A 27533-nucleotide genomic window follows, 5' to 3' on the forward strand; every position below is an offset into this window, starting at 1 on the left:
CTACTCTGTAAATCCCTCCAAAGTCATATACCCTGTCAACATAATCAGACTTCCATTTATGTGTTATTGTCTCGAAAATCCCTTAGTGCCAAGAGAGATGTCTTCAACAGAATGCACTGGACAAATAATGCAGTGCAAGTATGGAATCACAAAATCAACTTTAAAAAAATTGTTAAAAAGACATACAGGAAGTGTGAGAAGTTGTAGATCCGAAGCCAGAAAAATGTGTTCGCATTTAGGATGACACCAGCTATAATACGGTATTGAGAATTGTAATGCCATCTACCATTTACTTAATCTGGTTTTTATGTTAAGTACTTAATTTTTCAAATGGGCACAGGCCACGGCAAAGCTATGGGCCATGGGTTGAAGACCCCTGGGCTAGACCATCAATAGTGAGTTCTACTGCCAGACTTCAACCTTTACAGTCCTGTGGCGCTTATGCAGTTTTTACCTCTGTCCCAGTCCATTTAACACGTTAACTGCAGGATTAAATTTTCAATATTCATTGACGGCGCCGTTAATGCCATTAGGTAGTGTTTCTGTTGTAAAATAACATCATGTTATCAAATTTCAAATTTGGTTCTTATTATATCAATAAATCGAAATCATAGTGTGTCGGTCCCATGGGACCAACGCAGCAACAACAGGGAAACATTCATTCAGTGCTCCACCGGCGATTGAAAAGCAACAATGAATTTGACCTGCTTAGTTAGACGTATTCTAAACAAATTGGTCTCTGAAAAAGAAGGACGAAAAACAGCAGCGAATAACGTGAAGAAGGTGTGAAGGTAAACCACATATGTGTATTCCTGGCTTCAATAAAGTTCACGTGGAGTGATCACAGTTTTCAAGTGTTGACTGAAACGTTTCAAAAGTTTTGTGAAAATATTTGCAATGCAGTAGTGTAACTAATTTTGTTTACAAAAATATGAATATTATGTACTGTATGTGCTGTATTATATTTTTTTCTATGTTCCCAAAATATATGCCATTGTATGAATACATATTTAAAATGTATGCTAAAGATTATCTCGTAAGTTGGTGCATATTATAAAAAATAATTCAAAAATATAAAAAAATATTTAAAAATGAAACATATTTCACATAATTGGTGAAAATAGCGTAAAGTCAACAAATGCAAATATTGTCCCCATTCTTATAGGGACGCCTCGCCATAAAGTTACATAAGAGCAAATAGCCTCAGTGTTGATGCACCAATACCACTGTCTATTATATATACAAATACCACAAATAAATTAAAAATAAATAAATATATTAAAATGGTGTATTTAAATAATGAGCGAAATCAGGTTACTTACCCATAAGACGTTCTAAGGAATATACATGCTCAGTGCTCGAAAATTTTTCTTCAAAGCTAGGTGCCAGGAAATCATCTACTAGCAATTGTGCATACTACAGTATGTTTCAAAAGTCACGCAATCCAAACTTTGAAAATGTATATCATGAAAATCGTAAGAGATATTTACACTGGGTTTTTCTACGCTAAACTAATCCGGCAGGCTATTACTGGGTTCATAAATTTATGTTAGCATTTATCTAAATAAAAGCAATTACATTATTTTAAAAAACATTGTTAATTTGCTAAAACATCTGAGAACTGATTTTCAACAATAAATACCAACTCTTAAACAATGTGTGGGATCATTTGTTGGTGTTTGACTGGTTGTAAAACAGTTGCTTTGTGAGGTACAGCAGAAGCAGGGGATTTTTATTGGAATTATGCTGAATCATAATCATGCGGCGAAAGTGAGCAAAGAGAATTCAATGTAACCAGGGACAGCCTAGGATTCTCTGAAGATTCCAATATCAGCACAAAATCTTGATTTTTCACATAAATGTATAGCCAATACTTGGAACACATGTTGCATGCGTTTGTTGGCAATATTTCGACCTGCTAGTGTTGCCATATACGGAGATATGTCCCAAAAATGGCACTTTTCACTCAACCCATAAAATCGTCAGTCAAAAATTCATCAAATGTTGCACATGACCAATATTGGTCGAAAATGACAGACTGACATGGCATCAGTCATCAAATGTCTAATTATGACCCTTCGATAATTTCTTACATATTTTTCTTACTCAGAAGTTCATTCCTGGAAAAATTTGAATGCTGCTTTCAGTCAGTTATTAATTCATATAATTTTCTGTACGGAGTGAACTGATAACTTTAAGTATTGAAAGAATATCTCAATGGATGAGGCTCTATAATGCAGAAAACCTGGTGTAAATATATGTTATGGTTTTCATGACTACATTTTGAAATTTGTGTTGTGCGACTTTTGCAACACTCTGTATAAGATGCTAAGCATCACAGTAATCAAAACATCGCTAAATTATTTGAGAAAGCAGGAAATGGGGTGTTGAGGGACAAAGGGTAAGAAATTGTTACTGACTCTATGGAATGTTCACAACGTTGATGAAAGAAAAAAAATCATTTGCTAACTTACACTGTACTGTAATTTGAACTTAGAATCATCAAAATTTCGTACATATTACAGCATAAGATCACAGTTGCCAGGCTGAAATTTTTAGTCACCATGGTGACCGGAATTTTTCGAGCCCTGTACATGCTTCATATCAACAATAATAATATATATACCGCGTGAGGCACCTAAAAGTACCACCTGAAATAGCGAAGAAACCAGAAACAGTAGCGATGTGAGGTTTGCGGGAAACAATAATATCAAATGGGGCTCGTAAATCGGAGGTATGGGGTGGGTCGAAAAATATCGTCAAATGGGGCATCTGGAGCAAAGTCATATTTTTTTTAATGGAACGATATACAATAACATGCATAATATAAAAGAGCACACGCAGAGAAACACAACGCCGTTGGTCTCATGCATCTACTGCACATAGGAACGAAGATATGGCCATGTGAAAATATGTAAACAAACTAACAAGTGGCCCACTTGACCGTCAGTACCACGGCATGTACAAGTATGAGATGTCGGAAGCCATTGAACAAGATGAACACAGAACGTGTTAAAGGAAGAAAAAATACAATAGACATCGTCAGCACCATGTATTTTACAGTGTTACAGCATAATGAAAATGACCATGACAGTATGTCGAAGAACCACTGCGTAAGAAGCGAAAACCTGTCAAACTGTATGTTCAAAGTGGTGGCCGTCAGCTGCAATACAGGCAACGAGGCGCCCACGCAAAGATCGTTGCACAGAATGTAGCATCTCCTAGGGAATGTCCCTACAGGCCGCAGTAATGCGGTGTTGCATATCCTCTGGAGTTGTTGGCACATCCCGGTAGACAATGTCCTTCAGCTTTCCCCACAGGAAAAAGTCTAACGGTGTCAAATCTGGGGAACGAGCAGGCCATTTGACAGGCCCTCCACGTCCAATCCAACGATTTGGAAATGTATTTTCCACACATGCTGTAGAGCGTCTTGCACTGTGAGCTGGGCACCCGTCATGTTGGTACCACATTTCCCTCCTTGCCTGAAGTGGTATGTCCTCCAATAGTACAGACAGTTCATGTTGTAAAAACTGTATGTATCGGTCAGCATTCAGTGTCCCTTGTATAAGAAAAGGGCCAATGAGATGTTCACCCACTATACCACACCACACGTTCACACTCCATGGGTGCTGGCGTTCCACTTGGCGAAGCCAATGTGGATTTGTCACCGACCAATAGTGCATGTTCCTTAGGTTGACATTTCCATGATTGGTAAAAGTTGCCTCGTCAGTGAAGAGGATACGTGACAAATCGGGTGTGTCGTGTCGTAACATCCATGTGCAAAACCGAACACGGTCCACAAAATCATTCCCGTGAAGTTCCTGATGGAGGGAGATATGATATGGGTGAAACTTGTGTGTGTGCAGAATGCGCAATACACTTCGCTGACTCATCCCAGCATCCCTGGCAATTTCACGGAAGCTAACGTGTGGATTCACAGCAACAGCGGAGAAGATTCATTTGTTGCACCTGCCTCACCTGTAGTTGGCTTGTTCCGCACACGTGCTCGTGGTGTTACACTTCCGGTGTCTCTTAATTTAATAAATAACTTACCAAACAGACGTTGAGATGGCTGTCGTCTGTCCGGATATCTCTCTGCGTACACATGGTAGGCTTCTGAGGCATTCTTTCGCCATTCCCCATACATCAGGATCATGTCCGCTTTTTCTATGTTTGTGAACACCATAATCTTCGCTCTTACCACTACGACTGCTTGCTATGAACTAACACGATCTCGTGGACCTGCTATCAAAACTTGCTCTGCGTAAAGGCAGTTCTGTCAGGCACCTGAGAAGTCTTACATGCCGTGGTACTGACGGTCAAGTGGGCCACTTGTTAGTTTGTTTACATATTTTCACATGGCCATATCTTCGTTCCTATGTACAGTAGATGCATGAGACCAACGGCGTTGTGTTTCTCTGCGTGTGCTCTTTTATATTATGCATGTTATTGTATATCGTTCCATTAAAAAAAATATGACTGCTCCAGATGCCCCATTTGTCGATATTTTTCGACCCACCCCATACCTCCGATTTACGAGCCCCATTTGATATTATTGTTTCCCGCAAACCTCACATCGCTACTGTTTCTGGTTTCTTCGCTATTTCAGGTGGTACTTTTAGGTGCCTCACGCGGTATAAAAAAAAATTGGCTTTGCTGCTTATAAGTTGCCAAAAATGCATGTGCCGTTGGATTCTAGGGTGCCGTGCTGGGCCTTTATAATATGAAATATGCTTGCGCGAAAGACAGTTGGCCTGCCAGAGTGATTCGAATTAGACATTACAACGTCGGTTCCATGGGACCAACGCGGCCTCATAAGAAATCTTGATGTCGGGCCCATGGGACCTGCGTGTTAACGTGTTAAACGAGTTTTGTAAGGTTTAGCAAAAATCTTTATAGCTTCCTTCCTATGGCAGATAATTTAGTGAAACAAGAAACATTTTACTAAGCATAAAATGCACTTTGACATAGAAAAGATGAAGTGTTGCTATCTGTATGTACTTGTTATTATTCGTGGCTTCAAATGTGAAAATTAAAAAAAAAAATTAAAAAAGACAAAATTTCGCTCCTCCCTGTTGAGACATGGGACAGGAACAAATTCTATGTCCTATTTGTTTTGTTCCTAATGCCTTTTGCTAACCGGAAAAAAAAACAAAACAAGTGCAACAGTTATTTTAGCCCCATTCCTACCTCTTAACCCCCCCCCCCCCGCCCTTTTCATTTTCCTTCCAAAGGAGGAGTGGTTGTCTTCTGAAGCAAGCATTGTGCACAACCGCTGAAAAGTTATCGCTGCACTTTTGACAACATTGCCCCCCCCCCCCTTTCCGAACATGACCTGCTTCGGCATGTTGAGAAGGAAAACAATAGACAAACGATTTCCTCGTATGTTTCGCTTTCCTGCAAGGCATGAGATTGTAAACAACCATTGTAAACAAGCATTTACACTGGCACCAACTTACTTGTGTGAGTTTTGTCATTCGATGCCTCTTTTCCTGGGCCGACAAACAGGAGGTGTAAATTTTGCAGCTGCTGCTGACGTCATTAGGGAGTTGAAGAGCAGTAGCATCGCTGTCAATGCATATCGACTCTTGGTTTCAAGTTCCACGCACTTCAAGTCATGAGCATAGAAAATGAACAAGGGTTGCAAGGCAACGAAAAAAGGTTCTGTTTCATTGATCAGTACATTATTGATCGGGATGCCAAAAATGCCAATGATCAGCATATGATCAATCGGGACTTAAAAGGTTAAGGCATCTGAGGGAAGACATTCCACAAAAGCGACCGGATCTGTGGTGCATTAAAAACTGGATGCTCCAAGACGTCAATACAGCCTGTTACCGAGTTCTCCTCACATGTGGGTTTCTCGCCGGAAACCATATGATCTCACTTCCGCACTCGTCTTACCCACCAGATTTGACTCCTGCAAACTTCGCCCTCTTCCCGAAGATGAAAATACAGCTCAAAGGTCGCCGATTTGACACCATTGCGGAGATCCAGAGCGAATTCGCAGAAGTTGCTTGATATGCTTCAAAAAGAAGACTTCCAAGACACAATCCAGAAGTGGTAGGAATGCTGGTAGCATTGTATTGCAGTGCATGGGTACTACTTTGAAGGTGATAGTGTATAAATGTAGATAAATAATGTACTTCCTTTTAAACAGAACTAGTCTCGAAACTTTTTGATACCACCTCTTAATGGCAACAGAATAAATACGTATACTTACTGGGTTTTTCAAAAGAGTAATGTAGTTTTGCTTGTGGCGTGAGAGTATAGACTTCAATTCTCTTAGCTTATTCACAGGTCGTGTTACAATGTTCTCCACAGTCGTTTGCAGTTCCTTGTATGGAGTCCATAGATCTTCGGAATCTCTTTTGACTTGTTCTGCAAAATGATAACATTAAAAATAAGAGGATGACAAGTTTATAAATTTTAAAAAAATGGAAAAACATAAAATGCAAGGGTTGTTCGGAGAGTTCTAAGAATCGATCAGAGATGGCGTTGCAATCGGAACAAAAGCATGTGCATTAGAAGGCCACATCTGTTCTGAACGTGCGGGAAAATTTCATCGCCACTCTTCCAATCGTCTGGTTTCCATTGGCACGTGAAGGAGCAAAAGTGCAAGTGACGTGACAACATGGAACAAAAGGAAGTTCGTGTGGTCATCAAGTTTCTGGTGAAGAACGGGTTAAATGCGACAGCCATCAAAGCCAAATTGGACACAGTGTTGGAAGACTCTGCCCCATCATTAGCCACTGTTAGCAAGTGGACGACGATGTTCAAGCTTGGATGGGGCAGCATTAAAGATGAACCCCGCATTGGACGTCCGCCAACCACCCTCACACCAGAAACAATGAATAAAGTCCATGATATGGAGCTGGCTGGCCGAAAATTGAAAGTGCGGGAGATAGCTCATGAAGTGGACATCTCAGTGGACCGAATACACCACATTCTCACTGAAGAGTTGGGCATGAGGAAGCTTTCGGTGCCTGCTCACATCGGAGCAAAATTGCATTCGCTCAGTGATTTCCACTGAATGTTCGGAGATTTTCCAGAGGAATCCTCAAGAGTTTCTGTGGCGTTACGTCACTATGGACGAAACTTGGGTTCATCACTACACACCTGAGACAAAAGAGCAGTCCAAGCAGTGGGTGGTAAGAAATTTCAGACCAATGAAGACGTCATCTCCACAGTGACAGACTATTTTGCAGACCTGGACGAATCCACATATTCTGCTGGTGTCAAGACGTTGGGAGGTTGTTGGCAGAAGTGCATTAACCTTCGAGGAGATTATGTTGAAAAATAAAACCTCAATCATTCTGATATTGTGTGTGTTTCTTTATATCCGATTCTTAGAACTTTCTGAACAGCCCTCATGCGTTCTCTAAAATCCAGAAAAACCTTCAGTGTCAAATCTAGACAAGCACAAAAGTGGAGCAGAGAACATCTGTATATTCCTTATCATTTCATGAAATAGATCTACCGTGATCAAAGATTGATTACATTAGGCCACTTTGCACCCTTCAATGTATGCAGGGAGGATCTCCTTAACTATAACCCTTACCGCAAAAATTAAAATAGGGATGTAAAAAGCCCCTTCAGAAAGGTTAAAAATGCAGGTTGTAAATGGACCTGCAAAGACAACACATTAAAAAAAGGTAAGGATAGTTGAAAACTACCTCAGAAACAATGGAAAAGACCTGCTCTTCTCAAAAATCTAAAAACATTGGCTAAAATGCAGTCATCGTTTCTCAACATAGAAGACCAATCGTTGGGTAGATTAAAACCCTGTCTGAGGTAATTTAAATCGGCACTTTTGAGAAGAATGTGTTGAGCACTTAAAACAACATTGCAACTTGAATATAGCGTAGTATAATATATTATAGTAAATGGTCCGGAATGCTATGAATACACACATAAACAGGTAGAAACAATCAACAATCTAGGAGTTCTGTTTGATTCTACACTTACATTTCACTCACACGTTAACTTCATAACAAACAAGGCTTAGAGACTTCTGGGATTTATAATGTGTACATGCAAGGAGTTCAAAAGCATCGAAAGCTTAATGATGCTCTATAATGCTTACGTTAGAGCGAAGATTGAATATGCAAGCATAGTGTGGCACCCTCAAACCCAGCACGACACACAAAATAGAACAAATTCAAATTAAATTCTTAAGGCACGTAAAGTACAAACTATTGGGTTGGTGCGAATGAAATGTCCGGCCCAGGTTCGTCATTGCCAAAGGCCAAAAAAATCAAAACTACAATACCTAAATCAAAATAGTCGCCGTCTGCAGCCACACACTCTTGCCATCGCTCAACCAACCATTTGATTCCATAGCGAAAGAAGTCTGGAGTCTGCAACGCAAAGAACTCCTCAACGGCATGTTGCAGCACCAGATCATCAGCGAAGGTCTTCCCTGTCAGGAAGTGATCGAGATGCCGGAAGAGATGGTAGTCAGTGGGAGAGAGGTCGGGAGAATATGCTGGATGAGGGAAGGTTTCATATTGCAACTCATGGAGAGCCTGCACCGTCCTTTGCACAACATGTGGGCGAGCATTGTCGTGCAACACGAGGACACCATGTGTGTGGACCATTGCAGGATGCAACGGAGAAGTTTGCGGTGCATTTCATGAAGTTCAGCACTGTAACGATGTGCATTGATGGTTTCACCTCGCCTGAGAAAGACATGATGGATCACACCCACCATAGACCACCATACCAGCAACAACACCTTCTGTGGATGGAGAGGTGGTTTCGGAAACCACCCTGGACGCTGATCACGATCCAACCATTGTCCTGGTCATTTAAGTTTGTCATAGCAGATCCATTTTTCATCTGAAGTGACAATCCGATGCAGGGAACCATCCCGGTTATTCCTTACACTCAGAGAACTGCACACCTCCATAAGGTGAGTCTTGTTGGCCAGTGTCAAATCATGTGGTACCCATGAGTCCAACTTTTTCACTTTACCGATCGCACGGAGCCGCCGAACGACAGTGGTATGGTGTATACCTAACTCGTCTGCAATGGCACGAACACTTTTCCGAGGGTCCGCTTCCATGGCGTTCCTGAGGAGCTCATCAGAATATGATGTTGGTCGATGGCCACGGGGCTCATTTTGCAATGCTGTATCACTAGAACGATATTTGACAAACCAGCGGTGAATGGTGAGTTCATTTGCCATTCCAGGCCCAAAAGCACTGTTAATGTTTTTGGCGGCTTGTGGAGCAGAATGTCCCAGTTTACATTCGTAAAGAAAAATCACTCGCAATTGTATGTTCTCCATGGTGCACTTTCAGACGACCCTGTTCAGCATCACACTGCCTCCCGACTGTCTGGGTGCTCCAGCTTGTTTGCTGCACGTATACAGAGTTTATGACATTAGACCCGTGACCTCAGTCAATCCCAGTGTTGTGTTGTTGAGGCGAGTTTACCACCAGACGTCAAAACGGACATTTCATTCGCACCAACCCAATAGATGGTATTTACCCTCAAATCGAATCCCGTGAGAGCCTTCTCAGATATTTTAACCTAACAACTCTTGACAACAGACGCATCATGCACCAGGTCATATTCCTCCACAAAATCCTAATCACATTGAAGCTGCCTTCGCCCTGTCACAGTTGAAACACGTGCAAAACATTTAACAATATCATTAAAAGTGAAAACAGTGTGGACCTGTTTTGCCTAACCAAAATATTGAAAACTAAAATAAATGTTGTAGCAGGGCCTGAGTATACGGGCAAGGAAAAAGAAATTGCTTGGAGCATTCACTGTCTTCCCAGTTTTAGGCAAACAATTTTGTTAGCCACCTCCCAGGCACGAGGCAACAAACAGATGTTTAAAGTATTTTTTTTTTCATTTTTTTTTTGTTCATACATAGATTTTTCATGCATACGTATATTTTTTCATGTTTTAAAGTGGTTTAGAACTTTCGATTTTGGAAGAAAATACAGATTCATTTGTTTCATTAGAATGAGCAAACTTAATATGTTTTATTCATTAAAAGTAAAACTATATACTAAACTTGCGATTAGATTACGATAAATAAAAACCTCATTTTGTACTTCTTTGTTAATTTTTTTTACATACAGTCTAATCCACCGTGTGCGAACCCTCATGTAATTTTACCCCCGTGACCCCTCATGGGTTAATATTACATATTATTTGATACTACATATTTAGCTACATATCCGTTTGATAAAACATATTTCGGTACATATTTTATCAATTATTGTTACATATTTGGTACTTTGATATTACATAAAATATGGGGTCTAGTAATTTGATATAATTAACTATCATTTTAATGATTGATTGATTGAGTTGATGTTTTAAGTCCACTTTATGCACAGTAAGGATAATCGGGACTGGACCTACAGTTTAAAGTGGAACCCAAACCACTATGTGCCTCCACCGGGTATTGAACCTGGGACCCCTTGAATTACAAGGCAACAACGACCTATCACTTTATGAATGGGATTATGAGAATGAATAAAATAATAATATAGCATAGAATAATTTACAGGAGACTAATGCATCAAGGTTTTTTTACAGCATATCTGTGGATGGCATCATCAATGAAACTGTCTGCGGGTTCCTAATTCCCTTCAGTTGACACCCTCATTGAAGCTTCAAGTGTACCTTGTGTGCACCCATCTTTTCTAAAGTTTGTCATCATCCTATTCATGGTGATGAATGACCTTTCTACGCCAGCAGTGAATTAGGTACTAATTTACTATAGTTCAAACAGATTTCTTCATTTTTACAGAAGAAACTACTTACCGTAATAAGTTCCTGTAGCATTGTCTAACATCGGGAAGGTGTTTTGTGTATTGTGGGAATGTATCATAGCGGAAATTCATGTTCTTCGTTGAAAATTTATGCTCCGACGGAGAATATCCTTTGGCGCGTACACCTTCGTACATCATCACGTGTCGTGATTGCGTTTTGTTCATGCTGATTGGGTATCCAGTGTTTCGAACAGTCTGTGTTTGCAACGAAAGTTAGAAACATGACGTGTCGTGGATGCGTTGTGAAATTCGTACTGGGTGTGGAAGATCCAGTGGATTTTTTAATTTAATTGAACACGGGATCATGAAGAAAGGAAAGGAATGTCGAAAATGTGGCAGTGAATGTAAGCTACTCGTTAGAAGGAATGGGCTGTGGGTATATGCCTAATATGACGTGTCGTGGATGCGTGGTGAAATTCAGGTAAGTTTTCCGTATCCTGGAAACTGTTTTCTTCAAACTTTCGGGCTCATTTGGGGGCAGGTGACTACGGCCATTTTCTAACATGCCCTTAACAGGAACTCTCTACAGAAAGCCAGGTAGCCGGAGCAGAGGCGGGGCCGCGGTAAGTCAACTACACCAGGGGCAGAGCCCGAAATCGGTGGTAAATTTGGACTCAAAAATTTCAAACGAAACAAAAACCATTCACGGATAGCGCCACGAAACATTACATTTCCTTCATTAAAAAAAATGCGAAATTCTTTTTTAAAAAAAAATACATCAGATGAGCTTTGTTCACGGGTATTTCTCGGGTTACGAAGGTTGAAACAGTGCATAATGAATGAAAATCAACAAAAGACAAGCATGAATCGCGATTATGTAGGAAGGTGTATGCACCATATTGTGTCTGAGGCAAGAGATAAGGCTATGAGAAAGAAGTACTCGTTATGTCAAAAAAGCAATCACTTTGATCAAAAAAACATCAATACATGTTAAGGAATGTTCCACGAAGTAGATAGGTAAGTAGAAACGTAAAAAATTGACGAAACGAAGATATTATAGGTGTTTGAACTAAAGTAAATTTTTACCGTGAATTATCAAAATGGACAATAACGTAAATTTGGTAACTTTTCTGATTGTTTTATGATTCTTTTTTCAAATTCTCCTAGGAGGAAGACAAATTGTGTAGAATTTGGCAATCATTATCACACGAAATATGAACCTTCCTTAAAGTAATGAGCACTGTTTGGATTCCGAAAAAAAGTTATTTATAGGCTATTTAAAGAAGAAGAAAAAACTTTTAAAAAAATTACCTTACAAAAGCATGCGCACTTCCTGTGGGAAATGTATTTTCCATTGACAAGCGACTGTAAGTATAGTAGACTAGTGAAAATTAATGTAGAAGTAAATCGGAACCTTAGTTGAATGCATCTAGGAACTTTATTTTAAGGTATGAATGAAGAATATAGAGAATGTCGTTAATTATGTTGTTAATTAATTACGTTAATATTTGGTATACTAACTAAATTAGGCTTTCTAATCACGAATCTGTTGTTAAAATCCCCCAGATGTGTACAAAAATTCAGGGGTAGCCCTACAAACCATTTCCGGCAAGGTTAGGTTAGACAAGAATAGTTAAAATTTCTAAGAGAATCAAATCTGACTTGTGATCACTAAAACTCCGCAGTATGTGTTAACAGAGGTAAATCGAAATCAAATCATGTTAAAATTGCATTCGTAGCACACTGATTGATTGATTTGTTGTTTTGAGTCCACTTTATGCACAGTAAGGCTAATCGGGAAACCTACAGTTTCAAAGTGGGATCCGAACCACTATGTGCCGGGTCATTCCATGTCAAATCAACCAATTTTAAAATATTTGGTTGCATGACCATTTTAGAAAACTTTCATTTTTAGTACAAAGGTTTGCACATGTTTCTATATATCAAAACCAATGTTGAAAAAAAAATATTGTCTCTAGTTCTCCTGGGGCAGCCATTTTTCCAACATGGCGCATGGCTTTTTTTGCTCATGTAGCAGTATACAGAAACCTTAATATCTCAAAAACCATTAAAGCTAGAGACCTGAAACAAAATTCATCTTGTAGCTAATGAAGTATACTTCCTAAGATATTCAGATATGTTTTACTTGAAATTGCATCGTAAGTACGAAAATTATGGTGTAACAATAGTTAAAAAATTGCATTTTTAAGCCCGATTTCTTTAATGAAGGGGTTTAGTCTAAGGCTTGATTTTTTTTTCATGTGTACACCTACCTGCAGGGTGTCTGTAAATAAAATATCAGTGCTTAGAAATGCACCCCCTTTTTACAGCATGGGCTCAAACATGGCCGTCCAATGAATTTGGAGTTTTCGGGGTTAAATATCTGATGGGTTCCCTTTAAAAATTCTGAAATTTGGCACATAGGAAGCTCTTCATGAACCTAACTCACAGTAAAAATCTCAACTTTTAGATTCAACTCGTTTTGGTCAATATGAGGTAACGTATGTTACCTAATTTCTGACGTTGCAAAGTAAGGTTAAACTACATTTCATACTTAGAAAAATGAAGTATTTTCTTTTTCTTTTTTAAATTTGGGTTAAATGAAGCCTCAGAAAATATAGTAACATAAGGTTTTAATACTTGACTTACCATAAATAGAAATTACAAGGTATGACAATTGAAAATCTGTGAAATCTCATTGCAAAAGGTTTGATTTATTAGGTACCAATGGCCAGTTGGTATTGTCAGCTCCAAAACTGAGCTCCCTCACATTTTTTAAATGCAGCAGTACATGCAGCTTCAGATAGGCAGTGGCATGCTCAGGAATTTTGAAAGGGAGGGGATGGGGTCACATATACTTTTTAAGAATAAAGCCCTGTTTTTGCCACATTATCCTGCCTTTGACATAATTGTTTATGGAATACTAGGCTAAAGGTATTGGATTATGACCCCCAACCAACCCATCCTTGGGCACTTCCACTGAAAGTAGGCTTTTTATTTTGGAGGGTGAAAGCTGGTAGAATATATATATATATATATATATATATATATATATATATATATATATATATACCAGGTGTATAAGCTTAAATCTGCTGTTTTGTAGCCAGAAAAACACATGGTTTGTTCATAGAAAGCAACAAGAAATTTATTCAAAGTACTTGCCCTCACGAGCTACACATTTTGCCCACCTCTCGGGCAATTTGTGGATATCACGCCAAAAAAAGTCCTTCTCTTTCGAGACAAACCACTCATCAAGCCATTTTCAGACGTCTGCATACGAATCGAAGTGCTGCTCAGCGAGGGTGTGGCCCATCGACGAAAACATATGGTAGTCGGAAGGGGCCAGGTCTGGTGAATAGGCGGGATGGGGTAGCACCTCCCAGTTGCGTGTCTCCAAGTAGTTTTGGACCAGTCTTGATGTTTGCGATGGGGCGTTATCATGGAGGAAAATCAGCTTGTCATGCCTTTGTTGATAATCGGGCCTTTTGTGACACAGAACACGGTGCAATTTGATCAGTTGTTGGTGGTAGCGGTGGGCAGTGACAGTTTCACCAGGTTTCAACAGCTCAAAGTAGGCGATACCCTGTTGATCCCACCAAACACACAGCATCATCTTCCGGCCGAAGCGATTTGGTCTCGAGGAAGATGTTGATGGTTGGCCGGGATCAACCCACGATTTCTTGTGTTTAGGATTCTCGAAATATATCCACTTTTCATCGACAGTCACAATCCGATGCAGGAAAGACTTTCTTTTTGTCTAGCAAGCAAGATTTCGCATGTGTTTTGGCGTCTCTCCAGATGCCGATCGGTCAATTCATGCGGCACCCATTTTCCGAACTTTTGAACCTTTCCCATGGTACATAGATGCATGGAAATGGCTGCTTGAGTAACACCCAATTGCTCGGCAAACATCTTTTGCATTTGGGTATTGTCCTCGTCCAAAAGAGCCTGCAATTGATGGTCCTCAACCTTCCTGGGCCGATTTTCACGCTTCTTGTTGCTCAGGTCAAAATTGCAGTCTTTGAACTGACAAAACCAATCCCTGCACGTTGTTTCCAATACATCGCTGTCACCATAGGCCTCCACAAGCATTCGATGCGATTCGGCAGCAGAGAAAAGCAGAGCAGAAAAGCAAAGCTTCCCGCATATGCTCTTTTTCTGACACAAAACTAGACATGCTTACCACAGGAACACTGTCTGTTGTTGTCTGCACATGCTGACGATGTGCACTGATTCGTGTTGGCAGATGTCCAACTCATACAAACACCAGGTATGGCGGGCCCATGGTAGCTTCATACGCTCACTAACGCCATCTATGAGCAAACAGCAGATTTAAGCTTATACACCTGGTGTATATATATATATATATTCCTCAAGAAAAGACATTTGTTGAAGTAGATGTGAGTCATGCATAGCAGAAGATTCAGAGACATGTTTTGATAGGATGTAAGGCAAGCCTGAAACTGATCTGTGCATGGACAATCTCTGCTGTGATTCTTCCTTTGCCTAATGTGCCGAGAGTAGTGACTTGTGAATGATCGTTATCTGTGACTGGAAATGGAGTGTTCTGTAGAATTTTTAACTGGAGAGGACTGTCACAAATACACTTTTGGTAAGGTTCCCAAAGACCTAATTAATCTTAACTCAGTCAAAACTTCTTAGGTCAAGACTACAGGCTTATAGACAATATGCAAATACCATTGAAAATTGATTTTTATAGGGTAAAGTATGTTGTGCCTACCACTTAAAGAAAAGGTTAAGAGAATTTTTAAAATCAATTCACATCATATGGTAAGGCAGAAAAGTGTCAGGTAAGCCTTATACTAGTTAAGTCAATATGCCTGACATGTTGGAGTAAAATTTTCATATCTAGAGCAAGTGACTCACTTAAATGCCAGAATGGAAAGTCATTGTGTCAACACAAGAAAAACTAAAGGAAATGCATGAAGTCTGTTCTGTTTTTGATGTGTGTCCAGTTTCAAAACTGAGGAGGCTGATTGCAGAAAAACAATAAAGTGCTCTTGCTCGAAACATATTCACATCATACAAGGAGTGCAAAGGAAACTGGAAAGTATTTTTCCACAAAGTATTAGAACTGAAGAAAAGAAAGGCAAGTGTGAAAATCCTTTACATGGCCAGTACAATCATATAATTGAAATTATAAGAAGAAAAATGTAAATTAGCAAAAACTAATGTTGAAAAGGTCAGAATCATCAGTTTGATTGCTACCACTTGATCAAGAAAAAATATATGTGATGAATTGAAAGTTTCTGATATAATTTACTTAGGAACTTAGTGAAAGAACAAAGAATTCTGCCTGATTCAACAAAGAGAATGAATAGGAAACTGGAGCTGACAACACAAACTGGCCATTGGTACCTAATAAATCAAACCTTTTGCAATGAGATTTCACAGATTTTCAATTGTCATACCTTGTAATTTCAATTTATGGTAAGTCAAGTATTAAAACCTTATGTTACTATATTTTCTGAGGCTTCAATTAACCAAAATTTAAAAAAACAAAAACAAAAGACTTCATTATTCTAAGTATGAAATGTAGTTTAACCTTACTTTGCAACGTCAGAAATTAGGTGACATACGTTACCTCATATTGACCAAAACAAGTTGAATCTAAAAGTTGAGATTTTTACTGAGAGTTAGGTTCATGAAGGGCTTCCTATGTGCCAAATTTCAGAATTTTTAAAGGGAACCCATCAGATATTTAACCCCGAAAACTCCAAATTCATTGGACGGCCATGTTTGAGCCCATGCTGTAAAAAGGGGGTGCATTTCTAAGCACTGATATTTTATTTACAGACACCCTGCAGGTAGGTGTACACATGAAAAAAATCAAGCCTTAGACTAAACCCCTTCATTAAAAAAATCGGGCTTAAAAATGCAATTTCTTAACTATTGTTACCCCATTTTCCACCATAATTTTCGTACTTACGTACTTAAACAATTTCAAGCAAAACATATCTGAATATCATAGGAAGTATACTTCATAAGTTACAAAATGAATTTTGTTTCAGGTCTCTAGCTTTAATGGTTTTTTAGATATTAAGGTTTCTGTATACTGCTACATGGGCAAAAAAAGCCATGCGACATGTTGGAAAAATGGCTGCCCCAGGAGAACTAGAGACAATATTTTTTTTTCAACATTGGTTTTGATATCTAGAAACATGTACAAACCTATGTACTAAAAATGAAAGTTTTCTAAAATGGTCATGCAACCACCATTGCATGGTTTGGCATGGAATGACCCTGCCGGGATCCTTTGATTTTGTATCATGATGAAATCACAATAAACAAAAAAAACTTGGGCCATTTATTTTGACTTTTAATTATGAAGAGAACTTAATTACTTTTTATAATCATCAAAAACCCAGAAAAAGTATGTTCTACATTAAAGTGAAGGGAACGACATAAGATGACCGGACCCCTGTCCGATTTTCTTCATATTTGATATACTCACTAATTGAGGCCTCCTAATCACGAATCAAGTTAAAAGTTGTAGGAAACGTTTAGAAATTGCAAAATAAACTAAAATAAGGTGTTCGGAATGGAAAGCGTCGATTTTCGCGAAAGTTTTTGTTTCACAAGGAAATATATATATTCCTGATACTACCATGACACCAAATTTTAACTATGTTTGCCTAACCAAACCGAAACTAACCTAACCACACGTCAATGATTCGTGGGGCTAGCATCAATGGGTCGGAATTATTTTGCAATATCTAGATCCTGATACGGTAAATATGCAATAACGCCCGGACACCTTTCACTCATTCATTTCCTTAATTTTACCACTGGTACTTACCTATTTTGCCTTGCGGAACATTCTTTAAGGTGAAGTTATGCCTTTTTCCATAAAATACTGTCAACTTTTCATATTACGATTGATTATTTGTCTTACTTTTTCAGCTTCTGTAATAGACAATATGGCGTGCACTTGTAATGGATCATCGCGCGTCATGATGCACCAGCTTGTGTTCTGTCGATTTTCAGTGCGCAAGCAGTGTTTCAAACCTTCATGACGGAAAATTACATACTATTTCAATTTTTTTTTCATGTTAACTCCACAAACCATGCACGGTAAGGTTGGGTTAGGTTTGACCATGCTAGCAGACAGCCTGCGCTCCGGCATCCGTAGGGTAAGTAAGTTTTTCTTTTTACACTCTCTGTCACTAACCATTCACGGGAACGAGGTATGCCTATGAGGTTAGGTTAGGCCTGTTAGGTTAGGTTTCATTAGCACTCATTTCACCCCTAAATATGTGCTTCATCATCAAAATATGACCTCAGTACGTTCAATCATGCATTTCCGGACATTGGTTTTTCTCGATTTTCTCCTCCAGGAAATTTTTCCTCGCCTTGGGATTTAGTTTGTTGAATTCCTTTTACAATAACCTTTCCAATGATAGGTAAATGTTTTCTATCCTTCGGACACCTATAACTTCTGAGTTTTGTCAATTTTTGACATTTGTACTTACCTATCTGCTTCGCGGATCATTTTTTAACGTGTATTCACGTTTTTTTGATCATTTTTTTTAAAAAAAAGTGCTTTTGTAACTGAAGAACGTACGTTTCCGCAAATGGTTTGTGGGGCTATGTGTCAATGGTTCGTGGGGCTATGCGAGAATGGTGTGTGGGGCTACGCATATTTTTTTCAAAACCAATTTTTAACTATTGTAACCCTACCTAACCTAACATTACCAGAAATGGTTCGTGGGGCTATGTATGAATGGTTCGTGGGGATATGCATCAATGGTTGAATTTCCGCTATGAAACATTCCCACATCACACAAAACACCTTCCAGATGTTAGACAATACTACAGGAACTTATTACGGTAAGTAGTTTCTTCTGTAGAAATGAAGAAATCTGTCCGAAGGATAGTAAACGGTAACACTTTACTATACCAGAGACGGATCTCTTCAAATTTACAGGAGAAAGTAATTACGCAAATCATTTTCTGTAGCGTTGTTGATGTTCGGGAATGTAGTTTTGATCCATTTTAATGCAAATGCATGTGGTTTTCTACGAAATTCTATTTCCGACGCACTATTGCTGCTGCCACCATTTGCTTTCTGCACGTCATCGAGTAAAACTGATGTTGTCCGTAAATGCTAAATTGAACGAAAGGAGTGCTAATGGAACCTAGCCTGTGAGAAAGTAATTACACATATGATTTTCTGTGGCGTTGTTGATGTTCGGGAATGTAGTTTTGATCCATTTTAATGCGAATGCATGTGGTTTTCTACGAAAATCTCTTTCCGACGCGCTATTGCTGCTGCCGCTATTTGATATCTGCACGAGAGCACAATACGCTCTTGTATTGTCCGTATATCCTAAATTGAACGAAAGGAGTGCTACTGGAACCTAACCTAACAGGCCTAACCTAACCTAGTAGGCATATCTCGTCCCCGTGATGGTTCGTGGGGCTATCGTGAATTTTTGGGCTAATGTTGATGATTTTGGGGGCTGCCCGTGGATGGTTTGTGGGAAATAAGGAACAACAGTAAGTACAGTTAATGTAAGAAATAGACATTATTTTCGTTAGAAATTCATTATTTCACCTAAAGAAATGTTCCGCACTGCAGAACAGTACGTTAGCAATGTAAAAAATTGCGAAATAAATCATTGATAGGTGTCTCCGGTATAGTAAAGTAGTACCTAGTAAACTAGTACCCAACGATATATGACACATATTCCTTATGAAAAGGACTTAAACTAGACTCTTAGCAAATATCGTGTGAAGTGATATTTTCTTTTTCCAAACACTGGAATTCAATGCCGGACATTACGCCAAACCCTATCGATGTTTTCTGCATGGATTGGAATTTCTTCACCCATGAGTTGTTGCATGTTCTGCTGATGATCATCTTCTTGAAACACCACGACGTGTTTACGACAAAGAAAGCGCGGCGAACATAGTTAAAAATAGAAATTTCCATAAAAAGAAGGCACGTTTGGAAAGACTTCAGAGATCTCATGACTTTCAACGCTCTCGTCATCTGCACGCACACAATGGTTTTGATTTTTTATTTTTGATTTTAAAATTTTGGGTGCGTCAGCACTAAGGCTATTTTGCACCCGTCACACTATACAGGGTCCAGCCCCTTACCGTTTCACATAACAACTCTAAGGTTGCTTAATTAAAATCATAAAATGTTAAAATGTTCTGACTTTCGTTAAAAGCCGAGGCTGCAAAGAACACTCAGCACAAATAAGGACAAAACACAGGACAACACAAACAAAATTATACTGGCCATGGGGCCAGTCGCCAGAGCGTCGTTAGTCTGCAGTCCAGGGTGTACTATGTGGAAGTGAGGTTGACTATTGGGTGCACTACGTGGAACAAGCACCCCTCACACCCCACACACACATTGGAAACAACGGCATAATGTGGCAGGCAATGCCAATTTCTTACGTAAAAAGTGATTAAATCTGGTTCGGCAGCATTCAAATACGAAGTTTTTACTTTCCATGAAAGAAAATACCTCCAAAACGCCCAGAATGCTAAAGAAACTCATCTCAGTAAGTACTTTCTTCTGTAAATTTGAAGAAATCCGTCCGGGCGATATCGCATATTTACCCCTGATACTACCACGACACCAAATTTTAACTATGTTTGCCTAACCTAACCACACGTCAATGGTTCGTGGGGCTAGAGTTAATAGTTCGCAATTATTTTGCAATTTCTAGAAGTTTCTAACAAATCTCAACTTCAGATTCGTCATTAGCAGGCCTCAATTAGTAAGTATGTGAAATATGAAGACAATCGGAGAGGGGTCCGGTCATCTTAAGTCATACCCAAATTATTGAAATTTTTATCAGAGGGGGAGGGATGATTTCCGGAGAGAAATGTCGATATTCTTGACGCAGTAAGTGGATAAAAATTTAAAATTCAACATAATTCTTGAGGGAGTAAGTGGATCAACGGCCCCGCAATAGTTGTCTAGAAATTGTTGACCTTACTTCATAACGAAAATTCTTCAACATCAAGGATTGTCTATTTTCTTCCGTATTGAAAGTAAACATCTACTTGATATTCGAACCTCAAAACGCACTTAAATTGAATAGAATAGAGAAGTAACAGTTACATTAACATGAGTATCTTATATGCCGATAAGTTGTCCTGCATACAAGAAAACCCGGCATGATAACGATTTAAAAAGTGTACATATTATTTATACAAACCTTCACTTTCAGATGCCATGACTAATATACAGACAATGGACTAATTAGTAGTTCCAAGGAAGCATATGATTCATTCTCATCACACGGAAAACGTTGTAATTACCAATTACGTGAACTGGGGACACCCACAATTTTTAAACACGCATACGAACAGAACAAACGCGGGAGTAAGCACAGACTATTTATTACGGCATTTACTTATGTATCTAATCTGTGGAATTACATCTGCTTCTACTTCTTCTAGAGAACCGAACCACAGATTATTTACAGCCCCCCAAAAAAAGCTACCAGCCAATGGGGATGCTTGAGAATGTTGTAGCAGCAATCACTACCATATGTGATCAATGTCAACTCAAAACTCAAGAAAATTGCAAATGTGGTAATGAAAATCCAGATACGCAACATTTATTTCTAGAATGTCCTATTTTCTCAAATCAACAAATCACTGGCGTACGCACCCTTGATCTTGTGAAATATAGGAGGCGGGGAAAGAACTTCCGGTTTGACGTATTTTCCAATGTAAACAAATGGAATACATATCGTCACCGACCATATTTTCTTATAAAAGATCGGAAACAAAGTGGATCACTTGAAACGCTTGAAATTTTTGAGTGATTTAGAGAAACAAAGGTACCTAGACAAGATTGACAATGGACATTTCCACTCAATTTTTTTACAACAATTTTAAAAACTACACCCTGCAAAATGACCCCTGCAAGTTCTCGCGTTTCTCTGCGTCCAGTTTAAGGCAGAAACGAGACTTCCAAAGTTGGGAGGCTAGCGTTGCGCTGAAAACAAGCCGCCGCCATGTTACCATAGAAAAGTTAGGTAATAGAAGTGGAAGCTAAATTTAAACCTCGCTGCGCTTTGAAATTGCATTTCCATCGGTGGCCAGTAGATGGCGCGGCCGTCTTCTTTTGCTGCTCGCAGTAAATAGGGGGGGAGATTCATTGTCCCACTGGAGTGTCCTTCACCACAGAAAGGACAGGGGTGGGTTGTGAAACAGGTTTTCTGAAAACGAGGGGGGAATATATGTCTTTTTCTGATTTCATGCAGTTCGTGAATTTACGGAATGAGGACTTTGCCAGGCAGCTACATACCCTACCAGGGCGCGAAATCATTGAAGATTGATTTTTGGGGGGGGGGGGCAAGAAGATTGTGGTCTACACAGACATACACAAACTATACATATATATTATGTATGTGCATGAAACTTTTCAAATTTTCTACCAAGCAACTGAGAAGAAAGAGCCTATATGATTAATATTTATAATGTTATTAAATATAAAAGTAAATTACTAAACATGTAAAAATACATTAGTATTTAATACATATAAGGGAATTTATTTGATATTGTTTATGTATCAGATATTTATAACTGCCTTCTCGATTGCGCCGTGAATACGTTTTCGCCTTGCAATCAAGGAGTCCCGGGTTCGATACCTGGTGGAGGCACATAGTGGTTCGGATCCCACTTTAAACTATCGTTTGATTGACATGTTATTGATTTTTAGTTTTGGTTATTATGTATAGGTTTTCTACCTACCTGTGGGTGATCGCGGCGATAGGGTTGAAATAAAACATTATCTCTTATGCCTTTAGAATCGGTTTGGATGGAAGGGGGAAGGTTGCGTGGTATTCGCATTAACACAAGGTTAGTCGAGCAACTGTGCAGAATAAGGTTGACTAACAATGGCAGTGAGCCTAAAGTATCCAAAGTAAACATATATTGCTTAAATATGTCTGCATTATACAGTGACTCAACTACAGGGGGGACAGGGGCTAATGCGAGCAATTACCCCTTCGATTTCAAATTTTATGCAAATAAAAATTCATTTTGTAAAATTTTCTTGCTTGTTTCGCTCACATTATCTGCTATTCTTGTTTTCATCAAGTTCAGAGGGGCGGCGGGAGCCAGCCATTGGGCACGAATGATCTAAAAAAAAAGTTGTAAAAGAGAGAATGCCATGGCATCCAGGGAAATTAATTGCGCACTAATAAATCAATATTGTTTTCAATTGCACAAATTGGATCTAAAAAAATTTGAGGTATCTATCTGCATTTTTCCGGACCTTCTCATCGGACTAAAATGTATGATATAAAGTAATCCCCTCACATTAGCCTTCTAATACTAATTGTAACTAATGTATTCGACAATGTACTCATTTCTGTTTTGGGGGTTGAACTGGACCTCTAGATTTCCAGTGTTAACCCAGCATCACAAGTTCAATTGGAATCTAGTAGAAGGAAATATGGCGGACTCCAGCTTTGAAAGACGGGTAATAGGGCGGTGATGGGACTTCATTCACTGAAAATTCGTCACTCAATGAAAGTCGATCGGAAAGACTGAATTCCGAAAAGGATTTCAATTTTAATAATAGTGGACATTATTAATAATAATTTCAACAATAGCATTTCTTTTCGATATATTTCATGAAACAAGACCTTTTTATATTAATAATAGATCGTCAGTGCTGGAGTTGTGGGTGTGGAGAAGGAGTGCAGAGGGGTTCTTTTCCCCCAGTTATGTAAATTTCCATTAACCATCCCCTCCTGCTAAGATAATTTGCATAAGCATCCCCCACTTCTTCATTGTCTCCATGCTGATCTACACACATCCCTCCTCGACCAAGAGGCCTCCCCGATGGCGCAGTGGTAGCGTCGTCGCCTTGGAATCAAGGGGTCCTGGGTTCGATACCCGGTGGAGGCACAAGTGGTTCAGATCCCACTTTAAACTGTAGGTCCAGTCCCGATTAGCCTTACTGTGCATAAAGTGGACTTAAAACACCAAATCAATCCAATCCTCCTCGACCAAGCATACCAGCTATAGGAGTATCCACTTCGAGCACTGTAGATCATAAAATAAAACACACTGGAAAGAAGGAAATGTCCACAGAATTTCAATATGGAAGAAAAATGAACTTCACAAAATGCCCCCAAATAATGGTAACATTTAACCCATACGCTGTGAACCCTTAGGGCAAAGGGATAATTCGACTCCACATCAAACTGAGTTTTGGGATCACTTTGAAGTAACATGGAACAGGTGTAAACTATTTTAGAGTTTTTTTCAGCTCTTATTTGAATATAAAAAGGCTTAGAGCCATCTTGAAAATATTTGATGTGAAGTTACATTCAAATACCACACGTAAAATTAAAATTAGTGATAAAAGTTCATGATTTATCAAATTTAATTCTTTATATTGTGCAGCAACAAAGCAACGACTGGTTGAGTAACTGGATCTTTCTATACTGGATTCATGCAAGAAATAATAAGTTATGTCAGCATTTCGTTAAAAAACGCAACAAAAGTTTTTTTAGTGCCTAAAAACCTATTTTGCTTGTTAGAACCTATTTTAGGTTCCACTGTTACCTGTGCAATACAAAGTGGTCTGATCTGTGTGGTCTTGCTCACTTTGGCGTCACTTCCATGCTTTGTGGCATTCACGCCTTGCAAACTAACATTTCAGCATTGAAGTTTGCACCACTCACTATATTTTTGTTGTAAGATTTTCAGAATATAAGATGATCCTCACAGACAAAATTGCGGAGTTTTATTGTGGATAACATGAAAACAGATTGGTGCCTAACTATACGGCGATGAGTGGATTTTAATAGCAAATTTCCAATGTTGAGTTCTGCCATCTTCGTAGTGTTAGGTAACACACACAACGTTATGCAAGATAGTGCATGTTTCAGGATATATGTGTCCCATTTTCATTGCCGGTGACTATACCTAATCAGCAGTATTCAGAAATTTTGAACTATTTTAAGTTTTTTTTTAACCTACTTCAGGATTTTTCGAGTCTAACTTAAGATTTTTAGGACCTATTTCAGGATTTTTAGAATCTATTTTAGGGTTTTTCGAACCTATTTTAGGATTTTTCGAGCCTAACTTAAGATTTTTAGGATCTATTTCAGGATTTTTAGAATCTAAAAATCCGAGGTCTAGTTATGAGATATGGAATTTTTCCTATAGATGTCCACCTGCGAGCAAGGAAGTTAATTCTGCATTTCGGAGGGGACACATATGTTAAGTTAGCCGGGCCCCTCTGGCCGAACCAGAACGCCCCTGCTTATTATCGAAGATGTCGTATCATATGTTACTGGAAACCAGATTTCTTGTCTTGTAAATTTAATTATTTCATAATCGACACTTCCTGTTGAATTTCTAAGCTATATAAAATTTCAGAAGCAGAGAGAGAGAAAGAATATTGCGGGGCTGGTTCTACACCTCGCCACACCCTGCATTGCCGGGCGGCCACTACGCCACTGTCTCTAATTATCATGATCAATTGAGCTTTCTTGGCTCCCTTCAGTAGCTGTTATGTCAATCTTCGCAGGTTTCAGATTCAAATCTTCTGTGGAAAAATAGCGACGCATTGGCTTCGAGGAGGAGGGGGGGTAACCTTGAGTTAGGACTCACTCACTGTCGTAATGTTCCCAAGTTTACTACCGCAACCATTACCCCGATGCCCAAACTGCTCGCGGATCTGATTCAGGTTTGGCCCGCTTTTGAAGGTCCTACAGGCATTTTCTTCCCCCAACTCTCGTGTTTACAATCCCGCCAGAGCCAGTTTCTCTGTGACGCAGGCCCGTAGCCAGGAATTTTTAGTAGGGGGGCGAAGTCAATCCTAGAGGGGGCAAATTTTTAATATATTGTGTTGCATTGGAAGATGCCCCCTCCCCCTCCTCCAAAAGTGATAAGTAACAGGAAAGGGATGATATCTTGAAACTCCAACGAACAAAAAAAGTTCGAGCAACATCAAATAACAATATTTCGATAATGACCTTTTCGGACTACCAAAGAATACAAAGATAAAGTTTAACATAAATAGGCTAATCGGGACTGTATATACGTTATATTTACAGGTCAATAATGTTAATAGACGATTAATATGTACCAACAGCTTTGGGCTTCTCTGCAGAACTGATTAAGGAAGACGTTTATAAACCGTGCTTCATAATGTTTCCCTCTAGTTTCCAGTATGCAAGATTTTTACGCACAAAGGAATCTAACGAGAATCCAAGAACACCATTGTGTTGTGTTAGGCAAGAAAAATAGAATTAATTAAATAATAATGGTTACATATTATCTACACCTTGATGAATTGTGTAAACATTTACATTTTTTTAGGCCTACTTGCTAAAACATTAAAATGGGTCCCTTACTCCACCATGGATTCGATTTGCTTCAAATGAAAGACTCTTGCATCACTTCAGACAATCTTTGCCTACGTTAACCATTTTGCAAAATATTGTGTTGACACCTGACAAACAAATAGGAATCCCTTGATTGATCAGCGACTTCTTGGATTACACTGTCATCATTAATATTTCATGTTTTATCAAGTTTTATCGAGGGAAATGCTGTATCCTCTTTACATTTTGAAAAATACCTTCCTTAATGACTATGGTACGAAACCGAAAGATATAAGGGGCCTCCTTCGCCTTACCCCATTTCCGCGGCACGAAGTGTCTGAGCAGCTTATCGTCACCACTTTTTGAGCAGAAGAGTACAAACCCCAAATATCAGGGATTTTTATTCTGATACTAATTTTTACCAGTCACACAATGGCTTAAGATATATGAATAAAATTAGGAGAATCCACTACATAGCAGAAGAGTTGACATAATTATTTGTCAAAAAATTAGATTGTGCCTGAGGTAGGTTTAACAGACAACTTCTGCTACAAACACAATTTATTATTATAAATATAAGAAAATAAATAGAATGTAATTTTCAATCGTATTTATTTCACTGCAGCTTTTTTATACTTGTCATTTTCTTGAACCTATATTCATAAGGTGCCGCCTGATAACATTGACAACTTTCACAGTGTGTGCAGGACATCAAGGCAAGCAACTTTTCTCAGTCACTATTTGCGCCTCTAATTCATCTTTCGATGTTACAAGCAATCAAAATAGGCATCTTCTGTCCTTAATGGATGCAATCCCATTGTAAGCTTCGTAGTTGCAAATGTTATTTATTTTTACTGCCGTTTAAAATTCTGAGAGCAATATATAACATGCTATTGAAACGATATCATGCAAACAGTCAGGGTTAAAACTTAACTTTTCCTTTATAAAATGGATATCATAACACACACCTATGTTGCTTACCATATTTGATGCGTTTGCATAGAGAAATGATTCATAAGATTTGAAATTGATATTTACACTCCATAAGATGCTAAGTGTAACCCTATCGAACTACAAATTTTATCGCTTTCTAACCGAAATAATAATTGTGAAACACTATCACATTTTCATCGAGTTTGATAATAATTTGAGCCAGTAAGCTGTCCTACATCTTTCACTAGCCGACCTACATGGTAGGATGGTTACATAACACACTGCGAAGCCAGGGGTTCCAGGTTCGAGCCTGAGCATGAGTCTTCTTTGTGAGCAGAGGCGAAACCACAATTTTTTATCTGGAGAGGGGGGTCAAGTACCAGGACAAACGTGCCAATAATAATAATAATAGTAATATAGTGGTGGTAATGGTAGTAATAATAGTAGCATTACAAGACGTTATTATCGTCGTAAATCATGCAAAAGGGGATAGAAGTCAGTGCTAAAGCATTTG

At 38.9% G+C, this 27533-nt stretch overlaps 1 protein-coding gene across 1 annotated transcript in view; it reads right to left on the minus strand.

The window, feature by feature from the left end:
* LOC145981192 (nuclear pore complex protein Nup205-like) overlaps positions 1 to 21092 on the minus strand; it is a 241218-nt gene extending 220126 nt beyond the window's left edge. The window contains exons 1-2 of the mRNA XM_083114313.1: positions 20945 to 21092; positions 6224 to 6381 (exon numbers count right to left, since the gene is read on the minus strand). Of these exons, the coding sequence (XP_082970439.1) occupies positions 6224 to 6381; positions 20945 to 20963 (177 nt within the window). The 5' untranslated portion in view covers positions 20964 to 21092. The remainder of the gene's footprint in view (positions 1 to 6223; positions 6382 to 20944) is intronic.
* Positions 21093 to 27533: the final 6441 nt, after the last annotated feature.

This window comes from Lepisma saccharinum, chromosome 29, assembly GCF_977018435.1.
Source record: "Lepisma saccharinum chromosome 29, izLepSacc3.1, whole genome shotgun sequence".
Taxonomy (NCBI): domain Eukaryota; kingdom Metazoa; phylum Arthropoda; class Insecta; order Zygentoma; family Lepismatidae; genus Lepisma; species Lepisma saccharinum.